Here is a 20,310-nt window from a genome sequence, read left to right on the forward strand (position 1 = left end):
CGCTAATTCACTGTATGGCACATTTCACAATGTATGTGTATGAGAAATTCATGTTCAATTTAAGTTCAGTACAGTGTTAAAAGAAGTCCATTCATTCAATTTAAGTTTTTTAAGTTTCAGTTAGAGGGGTTTACAATTATGTCTGCTTATGATATGGTAAAAAAAAAAAAAATCTTTGTATCTGCATTATACACACTGAACATTTTTACATTCCTTGGTCAATATTTGTCACATTCCCACACAACACAGTTGTTTCATTTTCAAAATATATATTCTGTATTCTCTGTGCTATGAGTTTAATACTGATTTTTTTTTTTGCAGTAAGTGCGATTTATTATACATATATATATATATATATATATATATATATATATATATATATATATATATATATATATATATATATATATATATATATATGTATGTATGTATGTATATGTATATGCACCAAAATCGTCCATATGAAAACCTACTTGGCAAGAAACCTGAGTCTGATACTAAAACTGGGCCTAAGAGTCGTTGTGCTCTCTGTAGGCAATAGGTTACGAAGTATTCAAAAAATATTTTAGCTTTGTCTTCAATTATTAAATTTCATACACAAGCCTTTTTATTGAAGATGAACTACAAGATAACTCAAGCATGTGTGCGCTGTACACCGTCCGGGTGTAGCACTGTGCCGTCACAGCTGGGTTCCGCCTTTTCGTTCCGCCAATATACTAACTACCGTTACAACAGTCGACTCTTGGCGTTTGTAAATAAATTAAAAATCGTAGAAGATAATAAGTCGTTACCCTTACATAACTCGCCGTTTTCTCTTATCCCTACTTATTATTTTGCCAAACTGCTGGGTGGTTGTCATGTAGTTAGCGCCCTTGGTTACCACTTTTCACCCAGCATGCATCACTGCTAGGAGAGCTTGTGAGGTAACTTGGGCAACAACAGCTAGTACATATAAAACAACACATCGTTACAGATGGAAATTAATGTTGTAGTTTAACAGTTACCGTAGCTTTATCTTCAGTCAAATGAATAGAAGAGAGATACAGTAATGGTACACATGCAAATCTGACGTAAGGTAAGGAGTACTACGTTAGCTGTATTGCTAGCTAGCTTAGCTTACGACTATGGCTGTTTAACCCGTTATTTTAATGAGCGTTACCAGCAATTAAAGCCTTTGTTTACATTGTTAATATTACAAAGTTACGGAAATGTCATAATCGATGAGTCACCATCATAACTTGATCTATAGTTAAGGTAGTAGCCAATAATATATTAGTGACACTTGAAAAGGGTCTGACTTGGAGTTACCGTCTGCTATTAGATGAATGGATGCAAGTAAAAAAGAACTGTGGTGAGTGGATCTACTTAATGAAAGAATGGAGAAGGAACAGCACAACACCGTCGTCTTCAATGTTTCCAAAAGAGAGCTGTTTACTACCAACAATGGATACAAATCCATGCACAAAAGACTCAGAGCTCAGTGGAAAATCCAGAGGTAACATATTTGTTATCTAACGCTAACCCATTTCTGATTGAACTACTAAATTATCCATAGTTTTGCAACAATTGTGAAACACCCTCAGTTTCAAAATAAATGCTGTCTCCCTCTAGTATGAAAGAAGAGCTGTCTGTGGAGAGGCTGAAAGGAGTCAAGTTGTGGATAACTGCAGGCCCGAGGGAGAAGTTCACAGCATCAGAGGTGAAGTATCAAAAGGGGTTAAAAAAAACATTTTTCAAGTAAAGGAAAAAGATATTGAAATTACAACATGACCAGGTCCAATATAGGTAAAATGTGTATCAACATAGACTGATAAATGAAGGTTTGTGGTGCTACAGAGATGCCTGGAGTACAGATCACGTTCTCCAGACTAGAGTAGCTGTGATACCAGAATTTCAAATGGACAGTGTACTCCAACATTAGAAATACATATTTGTCCTCTTAATTTGTTTCTGCTTTGTAGTAGTAAGAAATTAGTTCTAGTGGACTCTACCATTGAAAGAAAGTAGTTCCTACGTGAAATTGCTCACAACAAGATCTGTGGATTATCTGGAGTTTTTTTGTGCTTTGAACACCACAAGCCGAGAGCAATCTAGAGAAGGCAGTCATCTCTATAGCTGGTATCTCCAAAAGTATGTTACTTACATCAAAACAATCTAGATGGATAAATAGCGCTACAGCTAAGGCAAAAAGAGAGGATAAAAGTCCAAGACACACAGAATAGGATTATTTTCATTTTTTGTTTAAATTAACAACCTGAACCTGACTGACTAAACTCTGTCTGGCTTCCATATGCTGCAAGCCAAATTTCAGGCAGGACAGTATTAAGACTGAATTGAACTGAGGTCTTGAATAAGTGCTTAGATAGATTTTGTTTTATAGCTTCAATACTTTAAAAGTTAAAGAAGATTGATACTTTTGTCAACCTTATTCCAAAAGCAAGGAAACATGCTTTTTTCATTGAAATGAAATTTAGAACAAAGATGGTGACTCATTCCCTGTCCATACACATGTTTAAATATGTTTTATTTTCCATACAATGGCTCTTGGTGTGAGAGACGGTAGAAATGGTAAGCTTACCAGCCACATCACAGTGAACCTTTACTGTGCTGCTTTTAAATTCTGCCCTCTGCAGGATTTTTACGCTGTTGATCCATTTTCTTTCAGCTGGAGGTACTGAAGCAGTACCTGGATGGAGGAGGAAACATCCTGGTCATGCTTGGGGAAGGAGGGGAAATGAAATACGACACCAATATCAACTTTCTCCTTGAGGAGTTTGGAATAATGGTCAACAATGGTGCATATCAGATTTTTTTTGAAATGATGGTTGACATAATCTTGTGCAGCCAAAGGTACTTTTATAACAACTGACAATTCAATTGTTCGCTATTGAATTCTGTGTTGTCTTTTTTCTCTCCATTACTGCTGCAGATGCTGTTGTGAGGAATGTGTATTACAAATACTTCCATCCTAAGGAGGCGCTTGTTTCCAATGGTGTATTGAACAGGTTTTGTTGCTGCAGTATATATTATTTTTCTCACACAAACACACCCATTTTATACTTCCATTAAGTTAATCAGTGTTGGCAGCCCATATACTGTATTCATATTTAGGTGTAATCAATTTACTTCTCTTAACTAAATTCGTTTGTAAGCCACAATGGTGTATTAGGGCCATGGCAGGTTTAAAAAAAAGGAACAAAAACTTGCAAGATTAGTGTCTTAATTTACAGGCATAAACTTGTATATTCTCAGAGTGTACAGTAGTAATTTTCTGAGAATAAAACTTGAATATTCTCTGAGATTATAAAGTCCTAAGATTTGGGAGGAAAAAAAATTAAATTCTGTGATTAAAATCACAAATTTTACAAGAAGAAATATATTTTTTTGGTCAAGGAATAACATCGCTTCGCTTTGCAAGGTTGGATCACATAAATATACTGTATAGTAAAATAAAATTTGGATGAGATGATAGCTGTTGTGCAGCAGGAACTACAACACAATGGACAGAGGCAAGGATGTTGCTGGTTCCATCGACAGGCAATTCAAAAGGGAATTGTGCCACAACAGGACAGATCATCAAATGAATGGATCCTCAAGTATTCCCTTATTGCTAAATCCAATTTCAATAATACAATGTGATTAGGTCATTACTGCAAGAATAATACATGGTAAGCAGCAGCATCTGTGGTGTGATGAAGTTGATTCAGCCTGCTTCTTTGACCTAAAAAGGGAGGGATTTTTTTGTGAAATTTTCTGTGAAATGTACCTCTTTAATCTCAGAGAAAAAAAGATCATCATCATTCAAATGAGTATACTGACTATAATCTCAGAGATTATTCAAGTTTTTCCTCTGAAATTTATGACTTTAATCTTGCTTTTCTCAGAATATTAACCCCCTCCCCTAGCTTCTACAACGGCCCTAATACACCCTTGTAGTAAGCTGATGCACTTCGTCACAATTTTCTGCCTTTTTCTTGTTTAGAGAGATCAGCCGGGCTGCTGGAAAAGTGATCACAGGAATCATTGAAGATGAAAATGTTGGAAACAATGCACAGTAAGAGATTTACATTTATAGTCCTGTCTTCCACATGAAGTGCTGCTCAGGCTGGTCTATATTTATAGCTGAAACATGTATCATGATAATTGAATCTTTTTATTTCCATGTGTCAGTCATTGCATGCTTTATTATCAAGGAATATGATAGGCTGTTTATGAGACAGGGTGTAGTCTTTATGTGCTATCATGGTGGTTTACATGTAATGCATTGAAGTGAAACTTTTGAACAATATATCGGATAATTTTGTTACTGCTATTGATATATTGTTTATTGCTGACACATATTGTTACATATTGTTTTATCGCCCAGGCTTAAGTACTGCATTTAGTGTCTGGAGCGATTTTGAATGCAAGCTGTTGTGTCTTGTGCAGGGCTCTCACATTTGTGTACCCGTACGGCGCCACGCTGAGTGTGATGAAGCCGGCTGTAGCTGTTCTTTCCACTGGCTCAGTCTGCTTCCCTCTGAACAGGCCTGTCCTCGCCTTCTATCAAGCAAAGGTCAGAGGCACAGTCTCATTTCTATGCTCATATGCAGACCATAATATGCATGTATATTTGGGATAGGATGTTGAAAAGATGTCTTATTTCTTATGCAGGAGGCTGGAAAACTGGCAGTGTTGGGTTCCTGCCACATGTTCAGTGACCAATATATAGACAAAGAGGAGAACAGTAAAATCATGGTGAGTCCAGTCGATATTTTAAAGGGACAGTTCAACCCAAACTCAAAAATGTTTTCCCCCTGTAGTGCTATTTATCCATCTAGATTGTTTTGGAGATATTGGCTGTAGAGATGTCTGCCATTTTAATATTTTTTGTTCACTTACACGTCAGAAGGGTAGAAGAGTATCTGTTCAGTCTATTATATTTTCTCATTCCAGGATGTTGTGCTCCAGTGGCTCATGACTGATAATATCCAGCTGAATCAGATCGATGCTGAAGACCCAGAGGTGAGGAAGTAGACCTGACAGGAGAAGGGTATCACTGGTATTGTCTTTTAAATTAGCTGACATCTGTCTCATCCTTTTGTCCCACAGATCACAGATTACACCATGCTGCCAGACACGGGGTGTTTGTCAGAACAGCTCAGAGTGTGCTTACAGGAGGGCGATGAAACCCCCCGGGACTTCACCTCCCTCTTTGACATGTCTTTGTTCAATTTGTCAACCGACACTTTGCCCCAAGTCATCAAGTGAGAATGCAAAATTACACTTGAGTGTGGTCACCCCTCTGTATTTCTTCATAGCTAAAACGTTTTGATTTTTTTTCTGCAGTGCTTACAAGCAGCTTAAAATCAAAGAGGAGCCACTTCAGCTGATCACACCACAGTTTGAGACCCCTCTGCCTCAGCTTCAACCTGCTGTAAGTTTCACTCCTCCACTTCTGTTTTTTTTATAATTAACATAGAATTCATTTCTAGAGCAGCACTTTTCCATAAAACTGAGTAACCTAACAACCACTGACTAATTTACATTTAATAGATATTTCATATAACATTAGGGCTGCAGCTAACAATTATTTTCATAAGTTGATTTTCTTTATTAATTGATTAATAGCCTGCCTATAAAATGTCAGAAAATGGTAAAAAATGTTGATCAGTGAATCCCAAAGACCAAGATGATGTCTTCAAATGGCTTGTTTTGCACACAGCTCAAAAATGTTCAGTTTATTGTCACAGAAGAGTAAAGAAACCAGAAAATATTCATATTTGGAGCTGGGAATTGGCAGGAAATTGACTTTTTTTTCTCAGAAAATTACTCAAACTGATTAATCAACTGTCAAAACAGTTGGCAATTAAATTAATAATCGATTCATTGTTGCAGCTCTATATTATATTCAATACATAATAGTACAGAACAACTGATGAGCTGCGTGATGAACCCAAATAGTGAACACAGTTACTGCAGAAAGACAAGTAACTTGGATGGATTTTGAAGGGATTATTTCCTGCGAATGTTTCATCAGAGATGTTTAGGAATTTAATATACAATTGTCTGTATGATATATATTTTTTAAACAATCAGATATACTTAAGTAGCCTTCTTTGACAAATTCAGTGTTTTCTTCTCCCTAATGCTTGGCTATAGTTTATCAGCTCTCTGGTTGTTTTAACTGCGTACTTTCCTAATGCAGGATGAGGTTTTTAAGCAGACAGTGAAGGTTCTGTAAATACAGTTTGTATTTAGGTTTTCATCGCGGCCTTATCCTGTGAGATTTTCCTTTAGTTTAATTATAGTTTTTTCACAGAAATGAATGAAATGCTGAGATATGGGCCTCTCTATCATTTTTAAAGTTTTCTTACACTCCTTAAAATCAAGGGAACAAATGTTCTAGACTCATATGTAACTGAAATGTTTAGGGAACAACATTTTGCTCTAAGCCCCACAAGTTAAACCCAGAAGTTGGTGTTGTCTTGTCCTCTAGGTCTTTCCACCTGCCTTAAGTGATTTGCCTCCACCCATGCTGGACCTGTTCGACCTAGATGAAACGTTCTCTTCTGAGAAAGTGCGCCTTGCACAGCTCACCAATAAATGTAAGTCCAGTGCTTGTGCAAAACGATTAAAGGGAAAGTTTGGCACTTTTCATGTGGATGTCCAGTCAGTGTAAATGCAAACAATTGAAGCAATAAATTCCTCTGTGTGTTATATTGATCAAGAAAGCAGAGTTCTCCTGCTTACCGACCTGTGCTGGCAGTGCCAACATGTAAGCTGTGGTGTATCATCACCCGAGCTTACAGTCATGACTTGGTTGGCCAAAACTTCAGTGATAAAAATACTCAGCAAGCACACCTCCTGGCTACTCAGGGTTGCAGACTAGCAATCCAAGCTCAAAGGGCCTGTAGTTCTTCTTTAATAACAACTACATCATTGAGACATCACTGAATGCAGGAAGAACAACTGATTTCGCTGCCTAAGGACAGGGACTGTGTATTGCAAGAATCTGCTGATAGGATGCAACTCATGATACAGGGAAGTATCTTTTTAGCAAGTTGATATTTTACCATTTTTTTAAGTCAATTTGGGGAAAATCATAAAAGATTACATCCCCACGTGCGTAAAATGTAAGTTTAAAGAGTTTACTTTCTATGCAATGAGAACAGTGTAGCTTGATGACTGTTATCTAGCAGTTAAGGGGTTTAAACAAAGTGAGCTGCCAAGAATGTTTGCACACATTGTGATATTATACAGTATATTCATTTTACAATCAATAAAATGTCAAAACATAATATAGCAGTACTCAAGTTTAATCAGTATTTTCTTACATCCTCAATTAGAACTCGCTTTCTCAGGCAATATATAGCACACAGTGTTATTAAATGTAGTCAACTCAAGCAGTAATATTCTGACTGGACATTTAAAGGAAAAGTGCCAAGTTTCCTGTTAACAGGTTTAGACCCGTAATAGAAAGGTCCGGTCTGTGGTCATTTTTAAAATGGTTGCATTCACAGGTACGGACGATGATCTTGAATTTTACGTGCGGAAATGTGGCGAAATTCTGGGAGTTACGCCAAAGTTGGATAAAGACCAGAGGGATGCCAAGCACATCTTGGAACACGTTTTCTTCCAAGTTGTAGAGTTCAAGAAACTCAATCAGGTGAGATACCCCCTAAAAACTCCCAACATAAGTGAATTTATTATTCATTGAAGGCCTTGTCTAAACATGACTTTTCCTCCCCTGCAGGAGCAGGATATTGACCCAGAGGCACAATTCACACCGTTGGACTCATGAATTTTAACTCTGCCTTCTAACCAGGATCAAGCAGATGTAGCATATTTTGTCAGAGGGGTAAATGGACTGGAACGGTCTTTGTTGTTTGTAAACATGGTACTGTGAGGATTAGAAACTGTATATAAAATTATATTTTCAGAACTTTCTATTTTGGAAGAAATTGTAACACAGTTAAGCAAATTAGGTCACGTTTATTTAAATATTATTCTTTAAAAACACTGTAAAGGCATATAGAACTCTGCATTACTCCTCACACATGGATTCTGTAAAACAAACAAAAAAAAAAGTGAAGATTTTGCCAGAGGATAGAGTTATTAATTTCTGACTAAACTGAGCATCTTACCTTCACATGTACATCCAGCATTTTAAAATTTACATAGATTCATCCTTGATGTATGGTGGGTGTAAAGGCAGACAATCATTCAAGCCCATACGTTTTTCCATGTTGAGGGTGTGTGTAGAAAACATTCCTGGCCACATCAGGGAGAAACTTCAGCCAGTGAATGTTGTGTGGACTTGGGTTTTGGGCTCCGAGTTTGCTCCACAACGCTGGACTCCACGTAAAGTTTGGGACTGTTGCTCTCCGCTTTAATCAGAGACACATCCCATGACATTTGAACAGCAGAGAGATCACTGTACAGCTGGTCGGAACAAGCAGCCTTCTTTTGCTTCTGAAGGAGCATGTGGGGAGTGGAGGACTTTCCCTGTAAAGGCACGGACAGGTGACAGGTATCAGTCTCCGGAGCGTTGAAGCTGCTCATTGAAAAGGCCGCAAGGGGAGAATTGGGCTCAGACGACAGGCACAGAGAAGCCAGGATGGACAGACGGGCGTCAGAGCCATCAGCAACTGTGTCATTTGACTCCCTGGATGTGGACAGTTTTTCCAGTGACAAAGCAGACAACCAGCTCTGTTCCTCAAAAAACTTCCTGTCAAGCTCCGATGGCGATGAACACTCGAAGCTTTTCATATCTAGAGGTAAAATGGTAGATACCACATGGAATCACATCATCTGGTTTTAGTTTATCATTTAAATCACATAATAAAAATAATTTTCTTACCTTTAATGACACAGGCTTTCTCCATTGTTTTCTTATGGGCCATTGAATGTCAGCTGAGCTCCAGGTGGGTTTTAAACTGTTGAAGCTGCTTGTTAATTGACCCAGCTGGAGGCAGAGCTGGTCATCAGTGTGGAGGAAGGAGGTGGGGGAGCGTACAACATTTTGAATTAGAACTTTAAAAATCTTATTCTGATTGTGTATATTACGTATATTGCTGTAAAAAGGAAACAGTATAAAAAATGGACTTTTTCAATTTCTGAGAACTCAAATAAATAAAAAAACAGGACTCTAACCAACAATTACATATACTTTAGAGTAATTTATTGATAATTTCTGGTTGTTTCTGACTTATAGACTTAAGTGATTACTAATTTATGTTCTGTCATTCAGTTAATTGGCTAGTTATTTAATCTCTTGAGATGATTAATTTTGAATAGTTATAATACATTTAATGATCTTTTGTTTCTTGCTTTTAATAATTTTCATTGTGCATTTTTGTATTCCTCTATTCTTTCTTTTTATATGTATATATATATATATATATATATATATATATATATATATATATATATATATATACACACACACACACACACACATATATATATATATGTATATATTAAATTTTTATTTATTATTTATAATTTATGCTTATTTAAATGGGGGTTATACATAACAATATGCAGGATTGAGCCTGTCACTATACTGTAAACATACATGTAACTCTATTTCATAGTAGAGGATATATGACAACATAAAGACCTATGAGTAATGAACGTTTGGTATTTGAACATTTTTGTTTGATTTGGACCACTGACATATGATCAGGACATGCATTTTTTATTTAAGACTTTATTTTGAAGCTCCCACCGGAAGCATTCTATCTGTCTCCATGAACCTGCGCGCTCAACTACTGCGCAGCAACGTCACCGTCCGCTTTCTACGATAGAGAAGGGCGCGAGATAGAAATCCAGGAGCGCGGACAAGCCGGCGGGTCCGCACCAGCTGGTTATAAGCTACTGCAACACCGAGCCTCCACCACCACCGCCACCACCGACCACTTCATAAAAAAACAAACGTGCGGAATACACCGGAATATTATACCGAATATACATGCACATGACGTGCCCCGGCAGCAGGACAACTCACCGCCTGACCGTAAACAACAGAAACAGAGGGAAATGTCCTGGTGGGCGCGCGGGTAAGATGTTAATCTTTGTTATGTGAATTTAGAGCAGCATTAGCAGTGCTTATTTTATTACATACGGGTTTAATGTTAACATTTAATTTTATATCATGAATGGCATTCAGTTGCCTCTTGTGAAAGATTTGTTTTTTGACCTAGTCTTGTAACTTGTGGCTACTTCACGGACTCCCGTCTGTGCCGCCCTTTTCCGGAGAATCACGACAAAAAGATTTCAGTATTTAATTTAGCACCACACACTCTGTTAACTCGAGGCTGTTAAATAATCTGTGTGACGATGTAGCGGCTTTAAAATCTTGCCAAACCATAGTTCATCCAGATGAGAAAGCTGCTAAGTCTCAGCTAGGAATAAACCTGATAGTCCAGTTTTCGCCACAGCACAGGGCGGGTCAGAGTGTAGTTTCTGCTGCTTTCACTGTCAGCTTTTCTTCGTGCACATCATCACATCTGGTCTGTCTCTCAGTGAGGATGGAGAGGAGGCCATGCATCAAGACACTGACTCTGATGTGGCAGAGCAGAGAGATGGTGGGAAAGTGAAGGTGAAGTGGACACAAGAGGAGGTGATTGCCAGGACTTGTCCTACTGATTTGCATGTTGATTTGTGACCCTGTCGCAGTAAACAATGGCTCTGTTGTACAGGGGATATAAACATGCTTATTTGTTTGTGTTTACAGGATGACAAGCTGAAGGCATTGGTTCAAAAACTGGGCACCAGTGACTGGAAATATATTGCCAGCTACATACCAGTGGGTTTGATTAACATTTATTTTTGTTTAAGGGCACCTTGGTGACTTGATGTCAACAGTGCTCCCATTCAGTGTTTTGAAATGTCTAATATTCGTTTTATTTTGCTTAGACTCACACTGAGCACCAGTGTCAACACCGTTGGTTTAAAGTCTTGGATCCAGAATTGGTTAAAGGTCCTTGGACCAAAGAGGAGGATGAGAAGGTAGGTGACGTGTAAGCTAGCAGCACTGGGGTAGGATGCACCAGTAAAGTGAAAAAAATTTCAGAACTTACCAGACTCTTGTAGTTGTTCTGCTGTTTGCTTTTACCCACTTTATTCATTCATTATATCCACAAGGGGTGTCATAGTGTACTGGTATTGGCAATAACTATGATATTTAGACAGAAAGATTTCATGTTAATAATATACATATGATAATATAATTGAAAATGTTTTTCAGACTTTTTGCGCCTAAAGCCAAAATATAAAGACACACATCTATGTATTCATCTGTGCAAAATACCCTCTGTAACAAACCAGCAGAGGCAATGTACTTAGGGTGGGGAAAAAATAGGGCATCAATCTCTCGGGGCCTTTCATTTGTCACAGTATAATAATTCCCACCATCTGGCTACTGTTTGAAAACTGAGGGTTTCTTTGTTCTCTATCTTTTTAAAGAATTTTGTTAGGGAATAGAATATCCCTGTGTATTGAGAAATTAGTGTGTACAACATACTCATATTGTAAATTCAAAAGCAATACATAACTTTTGTATGGTTTTATATCGCTAAATGTAAAAAAAAATATTGTAATATCTGATTTTCGCTGTATCACCCTGTCCTACGCAGGTTACAAATTTGTCTCTGATTGTGATGAATGATGAATGAGTTGTAATTCAGGTGCATACCCCTCATTCCTCAGGTTATAGAGCTTGTGAATGTGTACGGCAACAAACAGTGGGCAATGGTGGCCAAGCACCTGAAGGGCAGACTGGGGAAACAGTGTAGAGAGCGCTGGCACAACCACCTCAATCCCAACGTGAAGAAGTCGTCATGGACGGCCGAAGAGGACCTCATTATCTACAAGGCTCACTGCCTGCTTGGAAACCGCTGGGCTGAGATCGCCAAGCTGCTCCCTGGGAGGTAAATACTCTCCATCTGAATTTGAAATCATTGACATGGTTCTCTGTGGAAATAAAGCCTTGTATGGCAAACCATTTTAACATTACTCACTGACTGGTAACAATTTAGTTTTTGCTAATGGAAAAATGTTATTTTAGATACCTGTAAAACTGTTTTGACATGTTATAAATATATTTTCACATGTAGAAATAACATTTTGTTGCCATATGAAATGGTGCTGTGTCATATCATGCTATGACAATCTGTAACCCTAGTATATTCATTTTGGATTAGTAGGTCATTGAAGTCATGTCTTGTGTAAATTTGCTTTTTGATAACTAAAATTAAATTCTGACCAGTTATAGAAGTAATTGTAGATATCTGAAATGCAACTCGTGACTAGTGACAGCTCCAAGCGGAGATATAAGTAATTAAGTTTTGACCAATCAGATAGATGTCTGTGTAACATAAGAACAATTGTAGATCCTTACAGCAATATCTCTATTTAAAATTGTCTCCAGTCAAAATTACATTATGTATGCCTGGAATTCTAACCAGCCAAAAACCAATTATTGACATCTACAATTGTTATTACTGCTGCTGATTAAATTTTGTAAAAAGCTTGCGTGTGTCTTGCTTCTCCAAAGGACTCATGCTGTAATATCTATTCACAGGACAGATAATGCAGTGAAGAATCACTGGAATTCTACCATCAAACGCAAGTTAGAGATGGGCTTCTATGCCGGGGAGGTCTTCAGGCCAAATGAGCTTGAAGAACTGTTGGCCCGTGTTAATAAAGACATGCAGGTGGGCTGTCATTCTGTCATGTTCTCCTCTGAGATGAAGGCAGCATCGAACTGTATGAACAGTATTGATAATTCTGTATCTGATTACACAGATGCCCAGTTGCTCTCAAGACAGTTCAGACAAGGACCCAGAGCAGAAAACACTTCCTTCGGTAAGCAACCAATCACATTGGACTGGTTATCAGTACAATTTACAGAGAGAATGTCTTTATTACACAATTGCACAACAGTAATCATGTTTTGAATGTCAGTATTATCACAGATGTCTACTTTTTTTCCGCCAGTTGCAGGAAACACCAGTCCCATCCTGTGTTAATGCCAGTCCCAGCGAAGTTGGACCATCAAAGTCTGCATCCTCCTCACCAAAGGAGAGTTTAAGTCCCAAGACTGAAGCAGACGCCACAGGAGAGACGAGCTGTTCCAGCTGGGTGGTGGACAGCTCTGGCTTTCTTTCCCCTACTGGTCCAGCACTGAAGGAAGTGCTGGACATGGTGGATGGGGCAAGTATCTGCAGTAACCTACAGATAGCATGTAATTCTCTTCACTAGGCCTATGCTGGGAAGAGATCACGTGATGTGTGTATGAGTGTGTGACTGTTAAATCCAAATATGTCTGCTGCTTATCTTACTGACCCTTCAGCCTAATACTTTATGCAAAATAACCTTTTGTGGTTACTGTGATTCACAGTTTTTAAAAAAATCTATCTTATTGGCTGCTCTGTTTTATCCTGACTGCTGACTCCTTGCTCCTCTTAACAGGCTGGTAGGGGCCGCAAGCCATCAACAACTGCCAGGCTAAAAAACAAGGCTAACCTAATGTGTTGCAGGCCACATTTTGGCCTTTGACGTGGCTCAAAACTGACATCCATAGAGAAGTTTTTTTCATCTTGAGCCAGAGCATTTGCCAATTAATCTCATATCTGATTATCTGGTCATGACCTACTTAAGTTAGGATGATATGAGAGGAATAAACCCCCACTGTAATATTGGAGCATTCAAGGTCCACCAGTAAACAAAGGAGATTTGCAGATTTCATTACAAAATCAACCGTAACTGAACTGATCCTCTTGAAATTTGGTTTGTTAGAAACCTAAAAAAAAATCCACATTACTTGTTGGAATTAAATTTAGTTACTGGGGCCAATCTAATCAGCACTGTGCCAAAACATTAACCCTTTGAATAAGCCACTTCCGCTGGGACATGCTGACTCACTTCTGAATAGGCAATGCTAAGTTTAAATTGTTTAAAATACCCGTTTTTGTGAGTTTCTTTAAAAATTTTATCTACGTTTTATATTGTTGTTAACCCACCTGGTTGCTTGTAATGTTCTAAATAGCTAGCAGTTTTTAAATTGAGAAGTTTGGACTTCTCCTTCTGTTTTGTTTATTGATTCCTTATCAAGTTTATACAGTTAGTTGAATGCAGGACGCTCCGTTACAATACAATTACACTATTCTTTGTACCTCAAAGAAAACTGAGACTAAACTATACAAAAAACTTTATTCAAAACGTTGCAAATCTTTGCAGGTTTCATCTAGCTGTTGTAGCATTGCAGCCAGTGCTTCACCATCTATTATCTGGCTGAGATCTGCACTCTACTGAGTGCAGTTTACTTTAAATATGTATCCAGTAGCTGATGCTCTTTCTATCCATTACGAATAGTGCTATTGAACATACAATTCTACACATATTTTGTACAAAAAAAAGGACTGCTTGGTCATTTGTGCCATTTTAATGTTTTCATTACTGTAAGGCTTCATATGACAACATTACATGACAGTTAACATAAATTATTTTATTTATTTATTAAGTTTATGACCTTTTACTACTTATCCAAATATAGAAAAGCTTGAAAAGGTGTAGCTGATTGTAATATTTCAGAGTAATAACTTGATGTCCTACTAACAAATAATATATCTCTCCTGTTCAGGACCTCGATGGTTGGTGCAACCTAGCAGCCTTTGACCTGCCTGAGGACAGTCCGAGTCCAGAGCGCCACCAGTTCCGTCTGGAGGGTAGCGCCCTGCAGGAGTTGAGCAAAAGCAGTAAGGGGGAACTCATTCCTATCTCTCCTGGAGGGGTCACACCGCCCTCCATATTGAACCGTCGAAGCCGGAGACGCATCGCCTTGTCTCCAGATGCCAATAACTCCATGACTCCGAAGAGCACTCCTGTCAAAATCTTGCCCTTTTCTCCATCTCAAGTAAGCTGATTAACCCTGTCACTCGGACTTTGGTGCTGCTCTCATGATGTCACATGACATGGTCCACTAACTGACCTGTGTTTCCAGTTCCTCAACCTGTGGACCAAACAGGACACTCATGACCTGGAGAACCCGTCCCTAACATCCACACCAGTGTGCAGCCAGAAAGCCATTGTTACTACGCCGCTACAGCGGGACAAGACCCCCCACACTCAGAAGGAGAAATCAGTGTGAGTGGTTTGTAACAAGGGTTGGTTCCACTTTCTAATCAGCAAAATGTCTGGATTCATTAAGCAACGATGCTAACAAGACTCTTATCAAACCTGCGATGTCCCCTCCCTCTTTTTTTTATTAGCATAGACCAGCTGATCATCTCAGTTTAAGTTAAAGTTTGATTCATATTGTACAATATTTGAATCTGATCAATTTCATAGTTGTGAATGACAATCTTCAATATTTGGAGTGTGTTGCTCGTGATGTGCAGGCTGCTCATTGAATGTGTCAGATGAATTTAATATTTCACATATTTGCAAATTTATTAAAGTAAACCTAAAAAGATTTGATTAGGTGTTAAAAAGGATTCTGACTTTGTACTGTATTTGAATTTGATTTGGAGTCTTTCTTTCACATTTCATTTTCACGTAGGTTTGTTACACCCAACCACAAGTCCGAGCTCTGTGCGACCCCACGAACTCCAACGCCGTTCAAAAACGCCATGGAGAAGTACGGTCCTCTGCAGCCCCTGGTGAGCATCTATGACTGTCAGTGAAAAGCAATAAGCTCAGTTTGTTGTGTTGTCAGTGCTGCATTAACACTGTTTTTCTGCTTTATAATCTTAGCCTCAGACGCCAAACCTTGAGGACGATATAAACGAGGTCATCCTGAGAGACGCTGGGATTGACTTGGTTGTTGTACGCTCCACTCCGCCTGAGCAAAGACGCAAAACAATGGTAACTACAAGTCAACTTAAAGAGTTAGAAGGATACAGTGATGCTTCATTTGACATTTAACAGCAAGGCTATAAAACGAGATTTAGTTGTGGATCCGTCTTTGATTGATTGATTGACTGTGCTGTATTTGGGCTCTGTGCAGGCACCCCTCCTCCCTGATATCACTGATGCTCAGTAGTTGGTTACCAGTGTTGTTCTGGCTTGTTTTAGTGAGCAGCTGTAGAGTTTTCCTGTCCTTGATTATACATTTCTCATGTCAGTTTGTGATCTTTCCTGTTAGGCTGCTCAAACGCTCCTCTGCATAAGTTAACAGGAACATGGCGCAATTTTGCCTTCTTAAGCTTCTTGAAGAAATACAGCTGTTTCTAAGCCTTTTTCCAGAGTGGAACTGTGTGATGTCCATTACAGGTTCTCTGTGATGTTGATTGCCAGGAACCTAAAAGTGCTCACCTGCGCCACCTCAGCTCCACTATATTAACTCTTTAACCCCTATTAAATATATGCCATTTATACATACTAGATCATCGAGAGCCAACGTAATACGTAATCATTCAAAATTGAAATTTGTAATCATGCAGGTTACTAAAAATCAGCATAACCTTGCTGAACATTATTGAATGCAGTTCACTCCATGTGTCTTGAGAAGTATAAAACCAAAATATAAAATTTGTATAGTGGTGTATTTATCAGTATGCATGCCATCACATATAGTAAACCATAATGATGGCATATCAGCAGTATTTTACTGTAAGGCAGTTACCAGCAGTGATCTGATCCAAATTTTAGATTAATCTAGAAATTCAGATTCATAACAAGAAAGAAACATATTATGTAAAATTATGATATTTGATTTGATCCTTTATAACAAATTTTCTCTGAAAACCATCACAGAAAGTAATCATAGCCTACGGGAAAGACTGGAAACAAGCTGATCTAAAACATAAATGCATTTACAAGCATACAGTGTAATATAATATGTATTATAATAATTTGTCATTTTTGTGTATTTTTTATTTGTCCAAAACTACTTTAATTATTCTATTGATCAGGACAGTTTAGTTGAATTATTTATATTTTAATGCAGACAAACTATTTAACACAGAAACATTTTAAATGAAAATACAGACACAGTACAAGTCAGGTACTAACACCATTGTGTTTTCTTATTCAACCAAGTTATTGCACTGAGTCATTTGAAAACTGTCAAAATGACCACTTCGGTCACTTTAGTGTAAAATGTCACCAGACTGAGGTCAATTGAATTGTATACTGCAGCAGGGGACAGAATTAATGGGAAATGTAGTTTTTTGAGTGTTAATAAATTGAAACCCTGAATCAGATGTTGTATCATATTACAGAAGCTATCATAACAGCACCAAGTCCAGATGTCATGCCAGGGTTAGGCTTGCTGTTATGGTGCATTTTAGTGTTTAGTACAAGATAGATTTGTTACACAAAATAATGAAGAGTAGGGAAAGTGTGACCTGTCCTCAAACATTTATATGACAGTTTGCTTGTGATCAAGTACCTGTTAGAACTCAAGTATGTGTGTATCTGTTAAACTACTACTGTAAATTGTAATCTGAAAGTTTGAGTGCCTGAGAACGTTGAGCACTCGCTGTTTTTCAGCTCCACACTGCGTCATGTTCACAAATTCACACCTCGTAGCCGTGCATTACAATGACAGTCCTCCACTGTTTCCCAGCAGGTGTGAAATCCGGAGTTCACTCACATCCCCCAACTGCATATTTCTTAGCTTCTGCTGCCACCGCCGTTCAACAACGCTTTGAACTAATATGTTTTAGCTTCCACACTAGAACCTTGATGAAACAGAACATAGCTCAATGCTGGCCTTTTTTGCCTGGACCTATTGTTATCGCTTTTTTATTTATCCCCAGCATCGACCCCCTATGAAGAAAGTGCGAAAATCATTGGCCCTAGACGTCATGGACTGCCAAGTGATGCCAACATCCAAACGCAAATCCATCAAAACTGAATCCAAACACAGCATCAAGGTAAACAAGATGGAAATGTGTTATTAGCCTGTCTGTCTCCAGATTTGAAGCATCCTAATTCTTTTCATCCTCCTTTTTTTGGTCACAGGAAGAACCTGTGCTAGTTTCTATCAACTCCTCATCATTTTGCAGTAAGCAGCATGAAAATATTTTGGATCAGGGATTCCTTTTGGGACCTAGTGACAGTGCCATATTTCCCAGCACGGTGCCACCGATTCCAGTAAGTTCCACCTTTTAACCTAAAAGGAATGAGAATATTTTAACAAGGCTTCTCTTCTTTAACCTGATTGTACTATGATGTTTTTTTGTTTCTCTCCTCAGATGTCAAAAGAATGGGAGGCGGTTGTTTGTGGCCAAACTAAAGACCAGCTCATAATGACAGAGAAAGCAAGACGCTACCTTCGCTCACTGAAATCTCACGCTCCCAGCCGGGCTCTGATTCTGTCCTGAGACGCCAAAATACACATGCACAACTCGATGTTGCTGTTTTTCCCTCTTACTTTTTGCTGTTGTTATTTGTGGTGGAGAAAAGACCATGTCGTACTGTATGTAGGTTTAGTCCAGTTTTTGAACAGATGAAGAAGTCATTAGCAATCAAAACACTGACAATATACAGCCCTGTCAGTAATTTAAGAGAGAATGGCGCTTTTAGATTTAGTCTCACTTCAGTGGCCTTGTCTGAAAGGCTTGAAAAGGAAATGAATGAATCACATTTCATTGTATTGTTGTAATTTAAAGAAGTTTTTGGAAAAAAAAATGAATGTAAAATTTTGAGCCCGACTGATACTGGATTTTTGGGGCCGATGCTGATATTAAGGAGCATAAACATTCTGATATTAGTATATCGGCAATAAAGAAACTTTATTGTCCAAAATAACATAACAATCTGCATTATGTTCACTTATAAAAAGGCATATATCTCATTGGTTTGTATCTGACAACATATAGTTGTTGTAGGTCAATATTACCCGATAATATCGGCCAACAGATATATCGGTCGGGTTCTAGTAATTGAAAAATCACGACTCTATACTTCTATCACTGAAAAGACATGGTTTTACATTGCATAATGTCTCTAATGTAACCATTTTTTTAAATTGTGAAGAGTACAAACACTCAGGTTACACTTCCATATCTAAAGTTCTGTTGTATAACTTAAATATGGAATAAATTCAGACAGGTTGATCAGTAGTGCATTTAGAGACGAGGGATTTGTTGAGTGAAATTTGTCTTGTTGTAAGGTCTGCGTAGCATGTATATAGATTTATATTATACATCTCACCACACATTAAACGTGTGGGCCCCATGTGAGATAAATTGAACATCTGCTGGAAATGTAATAACTGCAGCACAAATCAGTAATCCATGGAGGCAGATAAATACTGAGATCCAACAAAGAGAGAGGTTGAGATGTAGTGGGGGCACGGATGCCGCACCAGCTTCGATGGCAAGGGTATTATGTTATTTGGCACTGTTTGTAAATATTTAGTGTTGGATGTTTCGACTTTATCTTACTACATTTTGTTAATAAATTTTAATAAAATGCCAATATGTTCAATAAACATTTTCCTCCTGATTGTGCCACTGCAGCACAAAGCGGCTCAGTACTGTACTGCCAATCAAATGTAAACCTTTCATTTAACATTTGACTAGTTGTGGTTTTATAACAGGTTTCATTTCAACCAGATTTGTGTTTAAAACAGTTCAGCTAAATGAAATGATGAGCTTAACACAGGTGAGGAAGAACTAGCAGGATTGTCTGTGTTACAGAATAGTTTATGGTTACACATTTCATTTTAGCAAATGGTCAAAATTGTTTCAGGTTTTGAATATCTGTTCATAAAATAAAGTGAAACACTGCCTGGATCTAAGTGTATGAAAATCTTTATCAGTAATATTCAGAGATGGTAAAAGTTTTTGATCATCCATTTGCAGTTTACCTGCTATGATTAAATGCAATTAAATTCAGAACCTTCTAGGAGCATTTTTATATGGATCACAAATATGGGTCTGAGGTGTTGCACACATCCTAAATGGTTTGCATTGTAATTACTGTAGTTTATCATATAAAACACGCTATTGCTCTTTAATTAACGTAGTAGTTATGCCAATAAGTTGGTATTACATTTGTAATTACATAATCATAATTAAGCAGTATATAGTGAGAATTTGTATGGAACCCCATTTCTGCTTCTAAATAATGAGGAACTATAAAAATTTGTTAATTTATGTTTTAAAAATGACCACCTTTGTCTCTGAGAAAAAGTAAATTACTATTTTGAGATACCAATTCAATATTTTGTCAAAGTTTCTCATTTTGAGATATTTTATCATTATATTGAGATGCAAACTCATTTTGAAAGGGTTTCTTAATTTTTTTTTAACTCATTTAGAGATACTAACACCCCCCCTTTTTTATATATATATATAAGTTACTATATTT

At 37.8% G+C, this 20,310-nt stretch overlaps 3 protein-coding genes across 3 annotated transcripts; 2 read left to right on the forward strand and 1 right to left on the reverse strand.

The window, feature by feature from the left end:
* The first annotated feature begins 882 nt into the window (after positions 1–882).
* On the forward strand, positions 883–7,874 carry ift52 (intraflagellar transport 52 homolog (Chlamydomonas)). Its single transcript, XM_084727418.1, has 14 exons — positions 883–1,075; positions 1,322–1,495; positions 1,612–1,699; positions 2,666–2,795; positions 2,930–3,005; positions 3,983–4,054; positions 4,429–4,555; positions 4,654–4,737; positions 4,936–5,004; positions 5,092–5,246; positions 5,329–5,416; positions 6,479–6,587; positions 7,503–7,648; positions 7,736–7,874. The coding sequence occupies exons 2-14, from the start codon at positions 1,377–1,379 to the stop codon at positions 7,781–7,783; spliced, it is 1,311 nt and encodes a 436-aa protein (XP_084583544.1). The 5' UTR covers positions 883–1,075; positions 1,322–1,376; the 3' UTR covers positions 7,784–7,874.
* A 314-nt stretch (positions 7,875–8,188) lies between these two features.
* LOC146331151 (uncharacterized) lies at positions 8,189–8,882 on the reverse strand. Its single transcript, XM_084727429.1, has 2 exons — positions 8,843–8,882; positions 8,189–8,753 (listed from the first exon to the last, which is right to left on the reverse strand). The coding sequence occupies exons 1-2, from the start codon at positions 8,865–8,867 to the stop codon at positions 8,263–8,265; spliced, it is 516 nt and encodes a 171-aa protein (XP_084583555.1). The 5' UTR covers positions 8,868–8,882; the 3' UTR covers positions 8,189–8,262.
* Positions 8,883–9,775: 893 nt separating this feature from the next.
* Positions 9,776–19,733, forward strand: mybl2b (MYB proto-oncogene like 2b). Its single transcript, XM_084727460.1, has 15 exons — positions 9,776–10,043; positions 10,510–10,606; positions 10,721–10,792; positions 10,903–10,995; positions 11,695–11,915; positions 12,569–12,701; positions 12,793–12,852; positions 12,985–13,200; positions 14,630–14,902; positions 14,990–15,132; positions 15,548–15,647; positions 15,742–15,852; positions 17,751–17,867; positions 17,956–18,087; positions 18,189–19,733. The coding sequence occupies exons 1-15, from the start codon at positions 10,024–10,026 to the stop codon at positions 18,315–18,317; spliced, it is 1,917 nt and encodes a 638-aa protein (XP_084583586.1). The 5' UTR covers positions 9,776–10,023; the 3' UTR covers positions 18,318–19,733.
* The last annotated feature ends 577 nt before the right edge of the window (positions 19,734–20,310 follow it).

The sequence above is a fragment of the Lutjanus erythropterus genome, chromosome 2 (assembly GCF_056507025.1).
Source record: "Lutjanus erythropterus isolate fLutEry1 chromosome 2, fLutEry1.hap2, whole genome shotgun sequence".
NCBI classification, from domain to species: Eukaryota; Metazoa; Chordata; class Actinopteri; order Lutjaniformes; family Lutjanidae; genus Lutjanus; species Lutjanus erythropterus.